This window comes from Pyxicephalus adspersus, chromosome 2 (genome assembly GCF_032062135.1).
Source record: "Pyxicephalus adspersus chromosome 2, UCB_Pads_2.0, whole genome shotgun sequence".
Taxonomy (NCBI): Eukaryota; Metazoa; Chordata; class Amphibia; order Anura; family Pyxicephalidae; genus Pyxicephalus; species Pyxicephalus adspersus.
The window spans coordinates 7,218,830-7,234,970 of NC_092859.1; the positions used below are offsets into that span (position 1 = coordinate 7,218,830).

General features: G+C 40.4%; 1 protein-coding gene and 3 non-coding genes across 4 annotated transcripts; 1 reads left to right on the top strand and 3 right to left on the bottom strand.

Moving 5' to 3' along the window:
* Window positions 1–768: 768 nt before the first annotated feature.
* On the bottom strand, window positions 769–839 carry TRNAG-GCC (transfer RNA glycine (anticodon GCC)). The gene has a single exon. It is a non-coding gene; the product is annotated as a tRNA-Gly (tRNA).
* Window positions 840–1,062: 223 nt separating this feature from the next.
* On the bottom strand, window positions 1,063–1,133 carry TRNAG-GCC (transfer RNA glycine (anticodon GCC)). The gene has a single exon. It is a non-coding gene; the product is annotated as a tRNA-Gly (tRNA).
* Window positions 1,134–5,261: 4,128 nt separating this feature from the next.
* Window positions 5,262–5,332, bottom strand: TRNAG-GCC (transfer RNA glycine (anticodon GCC)). Its single transcript has one exon. It is a non-coding gene; the product is annotated as a tRNA-Gly (tRNA).
* Window positions 5,333–7,155: 1,823 nt separating this feature from the next.
* LOC140324916 (transcription factor HES-7.1-like) lies at window positions 7,156–15,038 on the top strand. Its single transcript, XM_072403039.1, has 4 exons — window positions 7,156–7,274; window positions 8,721–8,816; window positions 11,974–12,061; window positions 13,921–15,038. The coding sequence occupies exons 1-4, from the start codon at window positions 7,161–7,163 to the stop codon at window positions 14,271–14,273; spliced, it is 651 nt and encodes a 216-aa protein (XP_072259140.1). The 5' UTR covers window positions 7,156–7,160; the 3' UTR covers window positions 14,274–15,038.
* Window positions 15,039–16,141: the final 1,103 nt, after the last annotated feature.

A 16,141-nucleotide genomic window follows, 5' to 3' on the forward strand; every position in this document is an offset into this window, starting at 1 on the left:
CCCCTACTGCCCCATTAGTGACATCATCACCTATTGCCCCATTAGTGACATCATCTTGTACAGGATAAGTGAACACCAGGGGCAAAGCAATCCTAGGTGTTATTGTTGAGGGCTGTTTCAGGTCTGGAGAGGAATGGTGTTGGGTTAGAAGATCAATCCTATGAAGCCCCTCCTCTTTTCCAGACCTACCCCTGCCCCATTAGTGACATCATCACATACCCCCCTATCAGTGACATCATCAGGACTAGTGGACACCAGTGGCACTGCACTACAACTTATTCAAATTGAGGGCTGTTTTTGGTCTAAAAATTGGTAACTGCTACAGGAGTAAAAAATAAAATATGTATACCTCTGCATTGACCATATTTTAATAAATCATGAATGTTGGATGTGGGCGTCAGGGTGGAGGAAAAAAGGCATACTTCTGCAACGACCATGTACTAAGATATTGTCCAACTTCATCTAATTACATTTTATAACTAATTGCATTTCTAAAAATGAATAGTGCACATGCTTTTTACATAAGGGTACATTTACCAGCACCTGGGAAAAGGAAGTCTTTCTATAACATTAGGAACAATATAGGCCATATTACTTAGGAACTTTAAGATGTACAATGACAGTATAATCTCCAATGTTTTGCAGTCCAACACACCTTCTTTGTCAGTTGACATATATTTTTTTTCATCAACAACGCAGTCTGTAGTTGTATGTTTGCAGAGCATTAATTTAGAGGCCTTTTAAAGTTCCTTAAAAATAAAAATGTGCTGCATTGGCCGGGAATCGAACCCGGGCCTCCCGCGTGGCAGGCGAGAATTCTACCACTGAACCACCAATACATTGACGGCTAGCTAGCACTTGTCTGTCAGGAACTATCTAATGGCCACTCAAAATTAACTCAAGTCACTCAAGTCCTATAAAGTCCACTTTTGAGTTACAAAGTAGCTACAAGTATGAAAATAGATTAATAAAGATATAAAATGTATAGAAACCAGAGTTAATATGAACTTTGATACAGTTGATGGAATTTGTTGAATAATAAACAAAAATAAAAAATAGGACTGCATTGGCCGGGAATCGAACCCGGGCCTCCCGCGTGGCAGGCGAGAATTCTACCACTGAACCACCAATGCATTGCTGACCATAAATTATTGCCTGTACTTTCACAAAAGTAAAACTTTTTACAGTTTTGGAAAATTGCAGTACTGAACCAGGCTTATATATCCACAGATTATTAGCACAGAGGTCGGTGGGAAGAATGTCACCATTACAAATAGCCAAAAGGATCATTGATGTCACTTAAACTGACCTAAGAGCTACAAATTGTTCAAGGAACCCCCAGCAACCTCTGGAGGAACCCTAGGGGGTTCATGGAATTCTGGTAAAGAATGGAGGGGTGTGCAGGGAGCTGAAATGCTGTGCACTTCATATTTGCCCCAGGGTAATTTTTATCTGATTCTTCCCCAATGGAGAGGGGAGGGGGAGAGCGATGGAGCGGCACCCTGCTGCGCGCTCTCCCCCTTCCCTTGCATTAGGATCGCTCATCGTTCGTGGATCTGCCAGGATGGATCCACAGACGATGAACGACGTGGGCTGTACACACGCCAGATTCTCGCCCGATATCCAGCCAATGCTGATTATCGGGCGAGACAAATTTGACGTGTGTATGTAGCTTTAGGCCAAGGAAGGAACAAGGAGAGGTGAGTTCAGTTCTGCTATAAAGAGGAAAATCCGCCAATACTATACAGCTGGTGGTTATCCTTCCATGTAGTCCAGCAATATCCCAACCTCCTAGATTGTAAGCTCTTTGGGGCAGGGTCCTCTCCTGTACCTGTCTGTCATTTGCCACCCCTATTTAATATACAGCGCTACATAATATGTTGGCGCTATATAAATCCTGTTTATTAATAATAATAATCAGCATGCTTCTATTTTCCCATCTCATCTGACTTGCACCAGGTTTCTTTACTGCGACGTATGCACAACAACATCTCTGCCCATGCTCAACAACCCCGAACCATCCTGGGCACATTGTCTTCACATGCACGCCTGCTGCCCAGTCTAGTGCTTTGGACCCAGAAATGAGAGCAGGACAGACTTTTGGGATCTATCACAGGTACACTATTCTCACCTAGGTAGGTACTGTAGGGGTGATATTCCCCCCAAAAAAGACGCTATCTCATGATATTAGTTGGTGAAGATTAGGACTGGACAATGTGGTAAAAAGTCAACTTTAATACCATATTGGATAGAGCTGATGTAAGGGACAAAGATACCTCCATAAAGGTTATAGGTTAAAGGTATTAAAGGATAACTCTATAAAGGATAAAGGTTGATCTTCATTCACGAAGACCTGCCTAAACCCCACTCGATCCAGTTTTTCTCATACGGATGGAGCCAGATTCTAGAAGTGTGTCTGTTGTTTAAAAAATTCAGGAATTGTTGGGGGGAACTTTGATCTCCTGAATGAGTCCCTCAAAAGGTGTCATTGGCTGGTCTTCTCACTTTTCAATGACTTCGGGACAAATGGCAAACATGACAACCACAATTCAGAGGTGGAAGAGGGGAAGTCTTCATGCTAGTTTCACAAGTTTACACAACAGATGTGTACTCGTAAATAAATAAGCCATGTAGTAAAATCTTAACAGGTTCCTCAGCTTTCCAAGAGCCCTGGTAAATGTCATCTCCATACTCAGGACAAGTCAAGAATTGACTTTTTGATGACCTATTGGTAAATGGCCTAAACCAATATTTCTCAACCAGGTTTCCTTCAGACGTTGCTAGAGGTTCATTTAGCAATGAGCAGTTTGAGCCTCTCGGGTCTCTTTTATTGACACCAATGATGTTTTTGGCTATCTGTAAGGCTGAGATTATTCCCAATGGCCAGCCATGTAAGAGGAATTCCTCCCACTGACCACCAAACTAATATACTGTGATCTGTGGATATAGTAATTATAGAAGGAGTTCCCTGAGGACCTGAAAGTTATTTTAAGGGGTGAAAAAACTGTTGTAAAAAAATAGTTTAAACTTGTGACTGTTTTTTTAGAAATATTAACATGGACTTTGTATAAAAATAAAAAAGATCTGCTAATTTTGCACCCCCCGAAAAATTCAAAGGAGACATCAATGGACCTTCTCGTAGAATAGCATAGAACTTCCAAATTCCATATTAATGCCTTATCATATAGTGTTGGATCCTCTTCCCACAAAATTTGAGATTCTCAGCTTCCCTACAATCCCGTGATAAGCCCATCTCATGGAAATGGTTAACTTCCTGAAAATATTTTATAAAGAGCCAACATTCAATCTTACTTTTTTATGGTACACTAATAAATATATTCATATATTTAAATAATAACTTAATAATTGAGTAGGATTTTTTCTTGCATGTGTTTTTATTTAAATACGTCACCTTTATATGTGGGCACTGTTGGAATAAAGATCTAATGGTTGTCTGTTTTAATATGTGGAAAACAAGGGGGGTGTACTTACTTTTTCGTGTGAGTGTATTACATTGTTGGTCCTAGGTTTAGATGGGCTTAAGCCAGCCATAGTTGGTAGAGATGTTGGCATTAGATTTTACTGAAAGTTTTGACAAATTTTGATAGAATTTCAACATTTTTTAATTTTCTTTGAGGACAGTTTTGCATTTGATTACTTTCTTCAGTAGAATTAAGGTATAAAGGCATACTTCTGCAAGGACTATGTACTGAGATATTGTCCAACTTCATCTGGTACATTTTATTGTTAGAATTCAGGTAGAATGAAGGAACACATCCACAGGGACTCTGTCTGCCTTCATTACAAAAAATTGTTGGTTTCTCATTTTTGGATAGAATCAAGACATGAGTTCACTTTCTACGGCATGGCCAACTTTTAGTTGAAGTCCATTGAAGACTTTCATTCTTTCGTGTAGAATTTAGGAAGAATCAGGGAATGCATACAACTGCAATGTCCAATGTTATCTAATAAAAATGGTGGAATTGCTCATTTTTGGGTAGAATGAAGACATGGGTCCATGAGAAGACTTTCTATGGGATGGTCAACTTCTGGCTGAATTCCATAGACTTTTATTGCTTTCATATAGAATTCAGGAAGAATCAGGAGACATATTGATAAGGTCACATACTACAACAATGTCCAACTTTATCACAAAAAATCACATGGTGGAATCTAATGTTTGGGTAGAATCAGGACATGGGTTTACCAGGACACTTTCTATGGCATGATCAACTTCTTGTTGAATTCCATAAAAGACTTTAATTTTTTTGTAGAAATCAGGAAGAATCGGGGAACGTATTGACAGGGTTGCATACTACAACAATAGCCAACTTTATTTCCGGAGTCCGACTAAGGACTAAAATGTGTGAAATTTGCCACAATGTCAAATTTGAAGATTGAACTAATTTGGTTGACTTTAATTTTGACTGAAGTTTCTACCCTTATCAACAGTGGCTGGCATAATATTTAATGTTTTTTTAAAATATATTATAAAGGCTTGGAAAGATAATTGATTCTGTTGCTGCCTTTTATTCTCCTTCAGTGTAGATGTTGTGCCCAGGGATCTGTCTATATATATGCAGAATTTGTATGCATTGTATGTGCAGTCATTAGGATACCAATAGGAGGTTTGTGTCTGGGTAATTAAAGCAGAGGTGTCACCACTGATGGAAATGTGCAATACCCCAGGGGGCAGCTTTGTTTTCCTCCATGCAGCATGTGCCAATAACAGCCATGCTCCAGATTCACACAATGATCTGCACACACTTCTTTTCCCACCATCACACCTAGGACAGAGGAAGCTCTGTATTTGGTACTGTATTATGATACATTGTATTTAAATAGGATTATATATACTGAATGGTGTCAAATGTATAATATAGTCAATATTGCAGCCTGATAAATCACCAAGTGCAGAATATTCTGTAATTTTCCAAGCTTTCATGTTGATTTTCCTGGGCTGTGTAATCCATCACAGTAATAATATGTATTCAGACTCCACCTGGAGGCATTGCAACCAAAAAAAGACCCTCCTCATAAGAGTTACTGCTGCTCTAAGTCATGTTTATAACAAAAAACAAGAATTATATACTTTCAGGTTCCCTAGTCTATTCTGATAGGGCTTTACCATACACTGTAGCTTGAACTGTTTGTATTAGTCATGCGGGTGACGAATTTCGTGCGAGTATGTAAGCGTTATAACTGAAGATATCAAATAAATATGGAAGATAAGAATAGATTTATACATAAAAAAAAGCAGTTGCATTGGCCGGGAATCGAACCCGGGCCTCCCGCGTGGCAGGCGAGAATTCTACCACTGAACCACCAATGCTTCCATGTGCGAGCTTTGGAGAACTGCTAAAATAATGTTTATATAGAAATAGATCTTTTTGGAATTTTATATATTTACATGGTGTATTTTAAATGCATTTTTTTGTTCTTAATTTCCCGCGGTATGATTATTTTAGTATTTTTAAATATCAAAGCGGGATATTTGCACGCACACACATCCCATGCCCGCCCGGCATCCACATGCCCTGGTCTTGTGTCTCCAAAGTTTATATGCCGGGGATGCGAGGCCTGGGGACATAGATGCTAGCCATGCATTGCCCTAGCAGACACAAATTCTGGGCCGGCATCGCTGGAGGATGCTGTGGGACCAAATAAACCCCACCGAGTGTGGCTCTGGGTTACCACTTTTTCTAATGAAATTTAACCCTGAGCCAGACTCGAGATTACCACCAGAGAGTTTATGGCTGGGTCCCTACGTGTAAACGTTCCTACGGCATTTATTTGCGTTTTTATGCACATTTTAAAGCTTGCCTTTATACCGCTGGAAAATGTCTATGCCGTGTTTTCCCGCATTTACGTTTCAAGCACTTATAAGTGTGGGAAAACGTTGAAAAACGCCCCCATTGGGATCTATAGACGCTTTTACCCGCATTTTCATTTTTTAAACGTTGCAAGGAGCGTTATCTATAACAAACGTGTGGATTATCCCATTGGAATGCACTGGAATTACAAACATGGGCTTTTAAAGCCTCAGGTTAAACCCCCCGGTGGTATTCCTGAGTGTGGCTCTGGGTAAAAAAAACATGCACAAAGCGGTAACCCAGATAAACAATAAAAAAATAAACAATAAAAACAAAAACTTACCGTGTCCCCCGGGTCCTGCACGCCGGATGTCATCCTCGGACCGCGTCTTCTTCCTCCGATCATCAATTCAAATAATTTTGTATTGGATTTAATACAAAAAAGCTGTACTGAATCCAATACACAGAAATCTTTATATAATATGTATATAATTATAATATTTATATATATTTATGCTACTGTACAGTTATATTACAGGTTTCAGTATTTTTATGCACCCTTGTTTTAACATTTTTTTTATTTAAAGTTTATTATTAAATGTATTAAATATTGGACATATTTCAGAGAATGAATGCCTGGGGGGGGTTAAACGTCCGTGTAGACTAAACCTAAAGTGATTGAACATGTGCAACTACCAGCAATCAACCTTCATATCAAGCCTATTATTAACATTAATGGTTAACCAATCATCTCCACCAAGGAAGCTCGGAGAAGCTCGCCCACCATGATCAGTTATGGATGACCACCTGACTTGTTCCAGAACTCTGCAGGCACTTCATTCTTTCAATTAATTTATTTTACCCATATTAATACCATCAGCCTCATTCCACAGTCACTCCTACTAGCTATATCATGTACCATTCTATTTTATACAGCGCTACATAATATGTTGGTGCCATATAAATCCTGTTTATTAATGATAATACCAAACATACCCTGCTCACTACTTTAAGGTCACATCCCTCTACAACCCAGAATGTTTGATTGCAGTCTTTCCATTGAGTACAAATGCCATGGCGTTACTTTCTACCAAATAGGCAGGAACAAGAACAAAAGTGCAGGAAGTGTGAAAAGGCGTGGCCTATACTGTGACGTTCACGGGGTGGGGTTGGGCGTGGCTGAGACTTAGAATCATTCGGTAGTATGGAGATGGGCGTGGCTAAGTATTTGGGCGTGACTGAGACTATGAAGCGGAGAGGGTTGAGCTGGGCGTGGTCGAGGCTTTGGCGCGTGCAAGGAGTGAGAGTGGGCGTGGTTGATGCTTTAATGTGTACAGGAGAGTGGAGATGGGCGTGGTCAGAGGGGGATTTAAACTGTGTGCGGGCTGCACGTGTCAGTGTTTGGCTGCCGCAGCCATGTCTGGGGAAGATCCTGCGGAGGACAAGGCGAGAGCCAGGCGGGTGAGTCATGCAATCCCCGATTTATGGATATATACATATAATGTGTGTGTGTTTATAGTATGACAATTAGGATGATTTTTTTTATATATAGCTATGTTTATAGTTATAGCTATGTTTTATATGACATTTAGGCTTGTATAAAAGTTTTATAGTCATGCAATCCTCCATTTATGGATATATATATATTATATGTGTGTGTTTATAGTATGTGACATTTAGGCCTGTATAAAAGTTTTATAGTGCACACTTGTCATTAGGATACATTGCAATCATTTTGCATTATTCTATCATTGTTATATAAAATTGTTAGTGGGGTTATTCTTCTGCTGGGTTCCTTTGCCCCTTTATTTAAAAGTTTAGCTCTTTGCATGCCAGTGACATATAAAGGTAAAGCAGGCATAATGCTCTTAGGAAGTCTGAGTGATTTCTATGTACAATGTGCACTCCTTGAAGAATGTTGCACATTTTAACTTAAAGATTTTTTTTCCATTACAATGGAGTGTTACTCCAGTATAAGGTGGCACACTTGGGAGGGCAGTTTGCAATTTTATCTACCATCATCTTGTCTTAGGCATGGCGCCATGAGCAATAATGGCGGTACCTTGAGGCACCATAACGTGATGACCTCCCATGAATTATATAGGTTCCTAACTAGGGGTCACTGCTGAAGAAACCCCTAGTTAAGAAAAATACAAATCCCTCAGATAAGGTCACAAGTCTTAGTTTAGGTGTCGCTAATGATCATTTTGGCTATCTGTAAGGGTGACATTCTTCCAAATGACCAGCAATGTAAGAGACATTCATCCTACTGACCACCACACTAATGTACTGTGGGCTGTGTATATAGTCATTTATAGTAAGGGTTCCCACAGAACCTGAGTTTTTTAAAGAGTTTATTTTCTTAAAAACATTGGGGAAATGTTAAGAGTCATCAATGTTGTCTTTAAAAAAAAAAAGTTGCTTGCCCGATTTAGTTTTGCAGTAAGGAATTGTTGGAACCCTTGTTGGTTCTGGGTTTGCTTTCAGTACACTTTGGGTTTATTACCCTTTTTGTTTTTTTGGTTTCAAAATGGTCAACAAAACCAATGGGAGATGACTATTCTATCCAGGGGGTAGAGATGGCAAGATATGGGGATGGGGGATCTAAACTTCTATTAAGCGCACACACGGTATGGAAGAACGAGAGATCAACTTTACCTATCAGGTGGGAAATTCCTTTAGATATGTGCAGGCCATAACACTCCTATAACCCCCTCTTCCCATTAGAACTTGGTGACAGAAGGAATCATGGTAATGTAGCATTAACAATTACACCTATAATGTTGTTTGTTATAGTACTTGCACCATTTTTATATTTGTCTTGTTACTGGCTGACTTAGCCGCAGTGTGTGGGTGTAGTTGGGGATTGAGCGGTATTTATGCTCCTTGTTTTCTTCTGTCCCTTAGATCCTCAAGCCTAGGTTGGAGAAGCGGAGACGCACTCGGATCAACCAGAGTCTGGAAGAGATGAGGGTTCATCTTCTGAAGCTGACCGGCAATCGAGTTAGTGACCATAAATAATCCATATAAAATACTGGTCTTATTTCATATCTGTATTTCCTAAAGTGGGGGGGTTTGGAGGAGGTGCAGGACCAAGCCCCATTGAATTGCTCAACCTATAATTGAGGGCCTGTAGTGTTGGGGGAGAGATCTCTTCATTGGCTTCATTAGGGTTAGGTGTGTGACCAAGCTTTCTGTTTACCTGCCATAGGGGAAAAGTGTGGTCACAGACCTGGACATGCTGTGCGGGAGGGGTGCCAAGAGACAATCGACATATGCCAGGGATTTTTTTTTTCTTTGATAGAGATCTGGGGGAAGGGGCAGTCTGCCATGGAGTTCCTTCTGGTAATGATTTAAATTATGTTGAGATTTGGCCATTATTACTTTTTGTAACTTGTGCTGTTTTGCTAATTGGCCACTAGGTGGCAGAATGAGTATTGTTTTATTATCCTTTAAAACAAGCAATGTTTGGGGATTCAAATGGCTCTGAACAAAATTAAAGCTAAATTGATGGGTGTGAAAAGGTATAAAAACATCCCAAAAAGTTGATGTCTACCTACGCATTCCTTAATATTAATAGAAGTTTATATTTTAGGCTCTTGATCTTACATTAAGTAGGGTGACTGTCCCCTCCTAAATTGAGAAGAGTTCTGCATTGCTTGGTGGCTTGTAATAAGGAAGACTGGAAGGAAACTATTGACCCTTCCTATTGATCACTGGAATCATATGGGGGGGGGGGGAGTAGGTAGCTCAAGCGCCTTGTTTATTTTTAGAGGCGAGAATTAGCTACAAAGTGTAATTTTGTAACACTTTTGATTTGTGGTGTGCCGCAGGATTTTTTTAATGTAAAAAATGTGCCGTGGCTCAAAAATGGTTGAAAAACACTGCTGTATTTCCTAAAGTGGGAGCTTTGGAGGAGGTGCAGGGGAGACGGACCAAGCCCCATCGAATTGCTCAACCTATAATTGAGGGCCTGTAGTGTTGGGGGAGAGATCTCCTCTTCATTGGCTTCAGCAGGGTTAGGTGTGTGACCAAGCTTTCTGTTTACCTGCCATAGGGGAAAAGTGTGGTCACAGACCTGGACATGCTGTGTGGGAGGGGTGCCAAGAGACAATCGACATATGCCAGGGATTTTTTTTCTTTGATAGAGATCTGGGGGAAGGGGAAGTCTGCCATGGAGTTCCTTAAGTAATGTATTAAGTAATGATTTAAATTATGTTGAGATTTGGCCAATTATTACTTTTTGTAACTTGTGCTGTTTTGCTAATTGGCCACTAGGCGGCAGAATGAGTATTGTTTTATTATCCTTTAAAACAAGCAATGTTTGGGGATTCAAATGGCTCTGAACAAAATTACAGCTTAATTGATGGGTGTGAAAAGGTATAAAAACATCCCAAAAAGTTGATATCCACCTATGCATTCCTAAATAATAGAAGTTTATATTTTAGGCTCTTGATCTTACATTAAGTAGGGTGACTACTGTCCCCTCTTAAATTGGGAAGAGCTCTGCATTGCTTGGTTGGTAGTAATATGGAAGACTGGAAGGCAACTATTGACTCTTTAAAGGAGGGGGATCACTGGAATCATATGGGCGGGGGTTAATTGAACACAGAATATTTGTTTTCCTGGTCCCTTATCTAATTCCATTCCTCATGATCCTTGTAGCCACTGAAACGTGTTGGGGCTCTAATCTCTAATATTGCCTATACCAGCAAGTGGCACCTTATCTTCTAAATTTTTCCAGGAAGCTGACCCATCTATCCATTTTTGACGCAGTCATAATGAAGTCCTGGTGACAATGATCGTCACAGAGCACTGGGACCCTCCCCATCCCCACGTTGAAGACTAGGTCCTTCTAAGACCCTATTGAGGGGTTTATCCCATCCATATGTAGAAACATTTGCATTTTTATTACAACCCTTTATAAGCCCACATTTGATACATGACTCTGACCATTATGGACTTTTTTAATGGAGAGAACAGAGAAATCTTTACCATTCAGGCTCTGTAGAGCATCAAATGGTTATATTGGTCTACAGAGGCAGAATAGAGAGAAGTCAGTGTTCATACTTATCAATGTATAAGTAATGTGAGCAAGCTGTGCAATAAATTACATTAGCTTAGATGAATAGCTTAGAGTGCCCCTAGTGGTAGTTGCTGGAATTAAGATAAGGTTATTAAGTCTAACTCTAATAAGGAATAACTCTGGCCCCCAGTATATATGTTTTTTTCTTTTCCCCAAAGGAATCCTAAATATATACTGCAGCTGGCCCTCAGCTGCATTGAAATAGCACTGCTACTACAGTTCCTGGCATCATTTACATCTATAGACCAGCAGGCTCTCTGCCTGTGCATGGCCCCACATTGGGACTGTTTTATAGACGCAGGTAATGCCGGGAATTTTAGTAGCAGCGCTATTTCAATGAAGAGGGAGTTCCAGCGGCGGCCCACTCATAAGATTTAGCTCCGCATTGGCCGCGTCTGGCATTTCCCCCTCAGCTGTACTTTTTCCTTGTTACTCCAAGGCATGGACTTGAATGGTTGGATTTTCATAGAATATTAGTTGGCCTTCGCAAAAAATGTTACCATTGAAATTTGACTCAGAAGCCTACAAATAGAGAAAGAGGGAAAGATTTTTTTCGTAAATAAAATTTAAAAAAAAATTGCCTCTTTCTCTAATATAGACTTGTTCCAGATTGAATGTGAAGCAAAACCTCGGTTTCCATATCAGTTCTGAACCCAGAATATTTTTTAAGCCTGGTGGGAAGAAATTGTAGGTGGGTGGCAGCCCCTGTATTGTGACCAACTCTTTAGTAACCACCCAAGAACAGCCGGGTGGCGCGCCCAGCTAAAAGGGCCTGGGGAGAACCCTGCCTATGAAAAGGTTTTATATCTGAGAAGGAAAAACTTCTTCAAGCGTCAATAAATTTCAAGGTTGGCCAGTGACTAGGTTTTTAATTTTTGCCCTCTGTGTATTAGAGTTTGACACCCCTGCTCTAAACGCTCAACTCGCATAGTGTTATGGGAGACTTCATGTCAATTTCAGTATTTTACTACAAACCACACACCAATTTATAATCTCTGGCTTTTATTTGGCTTTGTTTTGATGTCATGTTACAAAGGACTGTGAGTGTTAATTTAAGTTTGTCTTCTCTTGCAGAAGCTTCACAATCCTAAGGTTGAGAAAGCTGAGATCTTGGAGATGACGGTCAACTATGTCAGGAACACGTTTCTTATGAAAATGCATGGTACGGACCTTTTCATCATGTGACTTTAATTCAGTCTGCCTCTTCATATATTTGTCATGTGAATTTCTAGGACTTAATGATATTTTATATAAGTGGATCTCTAGGTAACATTGTCTTTGATTTTGAATGGAGTGGAAAAGGGTAAAACCCTTCATTCTTCCTTGACCTGGCTCTGGTTCACCGAAATGGCATTGGCTTCTATGAGTGACTGATGCACATACAAGGCAACCCCAAATTATTTACTTCACCTGTTACTCTTGGTCTTATGTAGAACTTATTCTAAGCAAGTTTGCAGATTTGAAGCTGAATGATTGATTTAGAATGGACAATCCCAACCAGGGTTCTGTGGCACCCTAGAGTTCCTCAGCTTTGGCTGGTTGACCTCTCATATGATGACCTCACGTCAATGCCATTTGGAAGACTCCGTAGCATGACAGATCTTGTGTTGGCCACCTGTAAAGCTGGCATTATTTCCACTGACCAATGGAATGCGTATTTTACATTGACCTATGGTTCTAGCAGGGGTCCTCCAACTTCTAAATTTTAGAGTTCCACGGGGGTTGAGAAAGAGACTATTTTATAAATCGTGAAGTTAGTGAGCCAGGTGGTTTACAGCCCCCCACTTTCTTATTTTCGTGCCTAGGTTACAAATCTGTCAATGTAGCAGACAAGTTTGGTTGGTTTTCCAGTAGGCAATATAGAAACAAACTAGACACTGATCACCTACTAGGTCACTTTTATACATCCAAAGATTGCATTGACAACCAATGTATGTGAGTGACCACACACAGGCAAAAGCAGCTCCCTCTCCTTAACATAGGATTTCTCCTGGGACCACAGACTAGCAGACATCTGTGAACTCTCTCTCTCCTTCCACATACCATTTCTTGCTGATTGTTGGGCTATGGCAGCAGCCCCTATTGGTTACATATAGACTCCTGGGACCAGAATTTCCGCTATCTGAGAACTCATACTTCCTAACAAAATAGATGACCTACTCCAAATGTCTTTTACTCTGGACGATACTGTATGCAACCGATACCTTTATAAAAAAAAGCGCACAGCTACCCCTGAGGAAGCCCATGAAAGGCAAAACGCGTTGGGGGTATTAGGCTGCATGCAACCCTCCTATCGCTCGCATACATTGGTAGCATGATGCAATCTTTGGATATAAAAGTGACCTAGTAGGTGATCAGTGTCTAGCAACCAGATGTTGCACCAAAAATACTATGGTCCAGCCACAAATATTGTGCATACGCTAAGTATTGCAGTTTTGTACTATTTTATTATCTTATGAAATATATATTGTTTCTTTGCCAAAAAACCCTCTACCTTGTTTCTATATAGTCTATAATACTAGGGTTGGCAAATTTCCCTAGTGAAGAGGAATACTTTGTTTTACAAGCATACCACGCCACTACTATTCCTTGAAGTTTTGCCTTGCTGGTTTTCCAGTTGGCTTTTTGGACTTTTTACAGGTCCAACACTAGAAAGTCAATGTGGTCTAAGGCTATGTACACGCGTGCAATAATTGTCATTGGAAAGGATCTTTCACTATCCTTTCCAATGACTGCATGATGCATGGACAAGCACTGTACATACAGAACCGGGGAGGTGCTCCATGCAGAGGGGGGGAAAGATTTAGTGGCACTCCGCTTTGCTCTCTCCTCTTCACTTGCATTACGGTCATATGGACAATGAGTGCTGTACACACGAGATTCTCATCCAATATCAGCCCTGAGCCGATTATCAGACAAACCTTGCATGTGTGTTGCTGTTGCCATTTATAGGTACAATATTAATCTATCCTAAAACAGATTTACCTGAAACTTTTCTAACATCCTGCATTTCTTTCTCAGACCCTGAGCAATGGCTATCACCTTCTGAAAAGCTTTTCATTTCCGGGTTCCGTGACTGCCTGACTCACACAGAAAACTTCATCCAGGAAATCGTCCCGTCGGCCAAGAACCGTTTACTTAATGGGCTGCATGCTCATCTTCAGGGGAAGTTCTGTTTCATAAAGCCGCCTGATTCTAACGGCCAAGTTGACGGACAGCCTGGCAACTCGTCCTGTGAGGGCACCGCCGGCCCGCTTACTCCCAGTGTATCTGGAAGTGTGCCCAGCTGGCCGGCCTGTACCCTCGCCAACCCTGGTGCCTACCAGGTGGCTCCTAACCCAGCTTCAATGCCGGTTTGGAGACCATGGCCGTGAAGACGAAGACAAGGGACAAGTACAATGGACATTCTTGGCCTATTTTTAAGAATAATTTTCCTCTTCTATCTCTTCCTTCTCAATTTTTTTTTTGTTTTAATGGTGTTGGACCTTTAATTGACCTTTTCCACCACTGCTAAAACCCCAGATAACAGAGCATAGAATAATTTTGTAAAACCAAGTTATTGTCTAAAGGGAATAGCCAAAAATCCCATTCACTTAAGTGTGAAGCTTCTACCCATTCACCAGAAATTGATACTTTGTATCTCTGTAGGGTTGTTGGGTCAAATGTGTCAAAATATTTATGATATGAAGATATTTTAATGACTTGCACATGACGATTCCAAATGTTTCCATCTGTATTCAACATTTTTTAATTTTGATTTTATATGTATCTAGTCAAGGCAATCATCTTTATCAAGCTTGTGGTGATTCATCAATAGGTATTCCCAGGGCCCTCAGCCAGCATGGGGAATCTCTTCTCCATTTATATACTTGGGGCACTAGACTTCATGACCAGAGCAGGAGAATTGGGTTTTGCTGAAGATAAGGGTCGGGTTGTAGGGACTCTGAAGTCCCTGACGTACCAAATGCCAGCCTCTTGGGTGTGAGGGTTTATATATCGCTTTTCTTTTTGTCCCAAGGCCATTTTAATTAGGGTGCTCTTTTAAGCAAACCAAAATAAAGTATCTCATGCTCAATTTGGGTCAGTAGGTCCTGGTATCCCAGTAGGGGCTTTGGGTTCTGGTATCCCAATAGGGGTTTTGGGTCAGCGGTCCTGGTATCCCAGTAGGGGTTTTGGGTCCTGGTATCCCAGTAAGGGTTTTGGGTCGGCTGCTCTGGTATCCCAGTAGGGATATCGGAGATACATCAGCTCCTTCTAACACTCTGTAACAATGTCTCCTATGCCATGTATTGAAGATACAAACAGGAGTTTGTATGTGTGGCTCTATACAGTATCTGTATGCCCTCCCTATATGTTGTACATATGGACCTCAAATCTTGCACATGTATTTGCTTTGTGTTGACATTATTCTGCTGTTGTACAGCATTCAGAGTAACTTTTGTGTTTTTTAATAAATATTTAAAATAATTACAAAGGTCTCGTGTATATTTTGTAAGGATCTGCTAACTGTTCTTGGTTCATCCTTGGTGTGGTAACTGCATTTGTTTTCTCTTTTCAGACTTTTTTTTTTTCTAGGGTGTGGCAACACTAACACAAACCCAGTCTAGGGGCTGGGTTCTGTAGTCCTTAGTTTTTCAGTGAATTGGTGGTAAGGTAGTCATTCTGTCACTAGAACAGAAAAAAGAAAACCCCAGCAAAAAGACTTCTGGTTTGTGCAGCTGCAGGCTTAGCTCAAGTCCCAACTTTCACACCATTAAAGTCTATTTAAAAAAAAAAAAAAAAAGATACCAGCTCCATAAACTTTTTTTTCTATAAAAGTGCAGCTTGATCGGTTTCTGAGTTCAGTTAGTTGGAGTAATAGAGAGCTTTAAAACAAATAGATGGCCTGGTCAGGAGACTCCCATAGGCTGCATACTAAGGTCTGGTGTAGGTATACACTAACCAGTAAGGATGAGCTTCTCCTGACTACCCAGAATGCATTGCACAGACTGCAAGTTATGCTAAATAGTAAAGTTAAATATTTTTAAGGGGAGTTATCTAGCAAAGCCACCATAGAGATTGGTGTAACGTACAAAATACACTTAAAGCCTGACAGTCTAGGCTTTTTTTATTTTTTATTTAAACTCTGGCTGCAATACTCATCTTCAAGCCAGAGCTGTCCCTGTAGTAGCTCTCAAAATATCCTCAGTGTTGTAGTTTAAATAATTTCCAGGGACAGCTCCTATTCAAACACCTATATATA

Excerpts from the sequence above, each read along its gene's own strand:
- LOC140324916 (XM_072403039.1), top strand. The coding sequence starts at position 7,161 with ATGGGCGTGGTCAGAGGGGGATTTAAACTGTGTGCGGGCTGCACGTGT. Across the intron at positions 8,817-11,973 it reads TGAAGCTGACCGGCAATCGA|AAGCTTCACAATCCTAAGGT; the intron begins GTTAGTGACCAT and ends CTTCTCTTGCAG. Across the intron at positions 12,062-13,920 it reads GTTTCTTATGAAAATGCATG|ACCCTGAGCAATGGCTATCA; the intron begins GTACGGACCTTT and ends TTTCTTTCTCAG.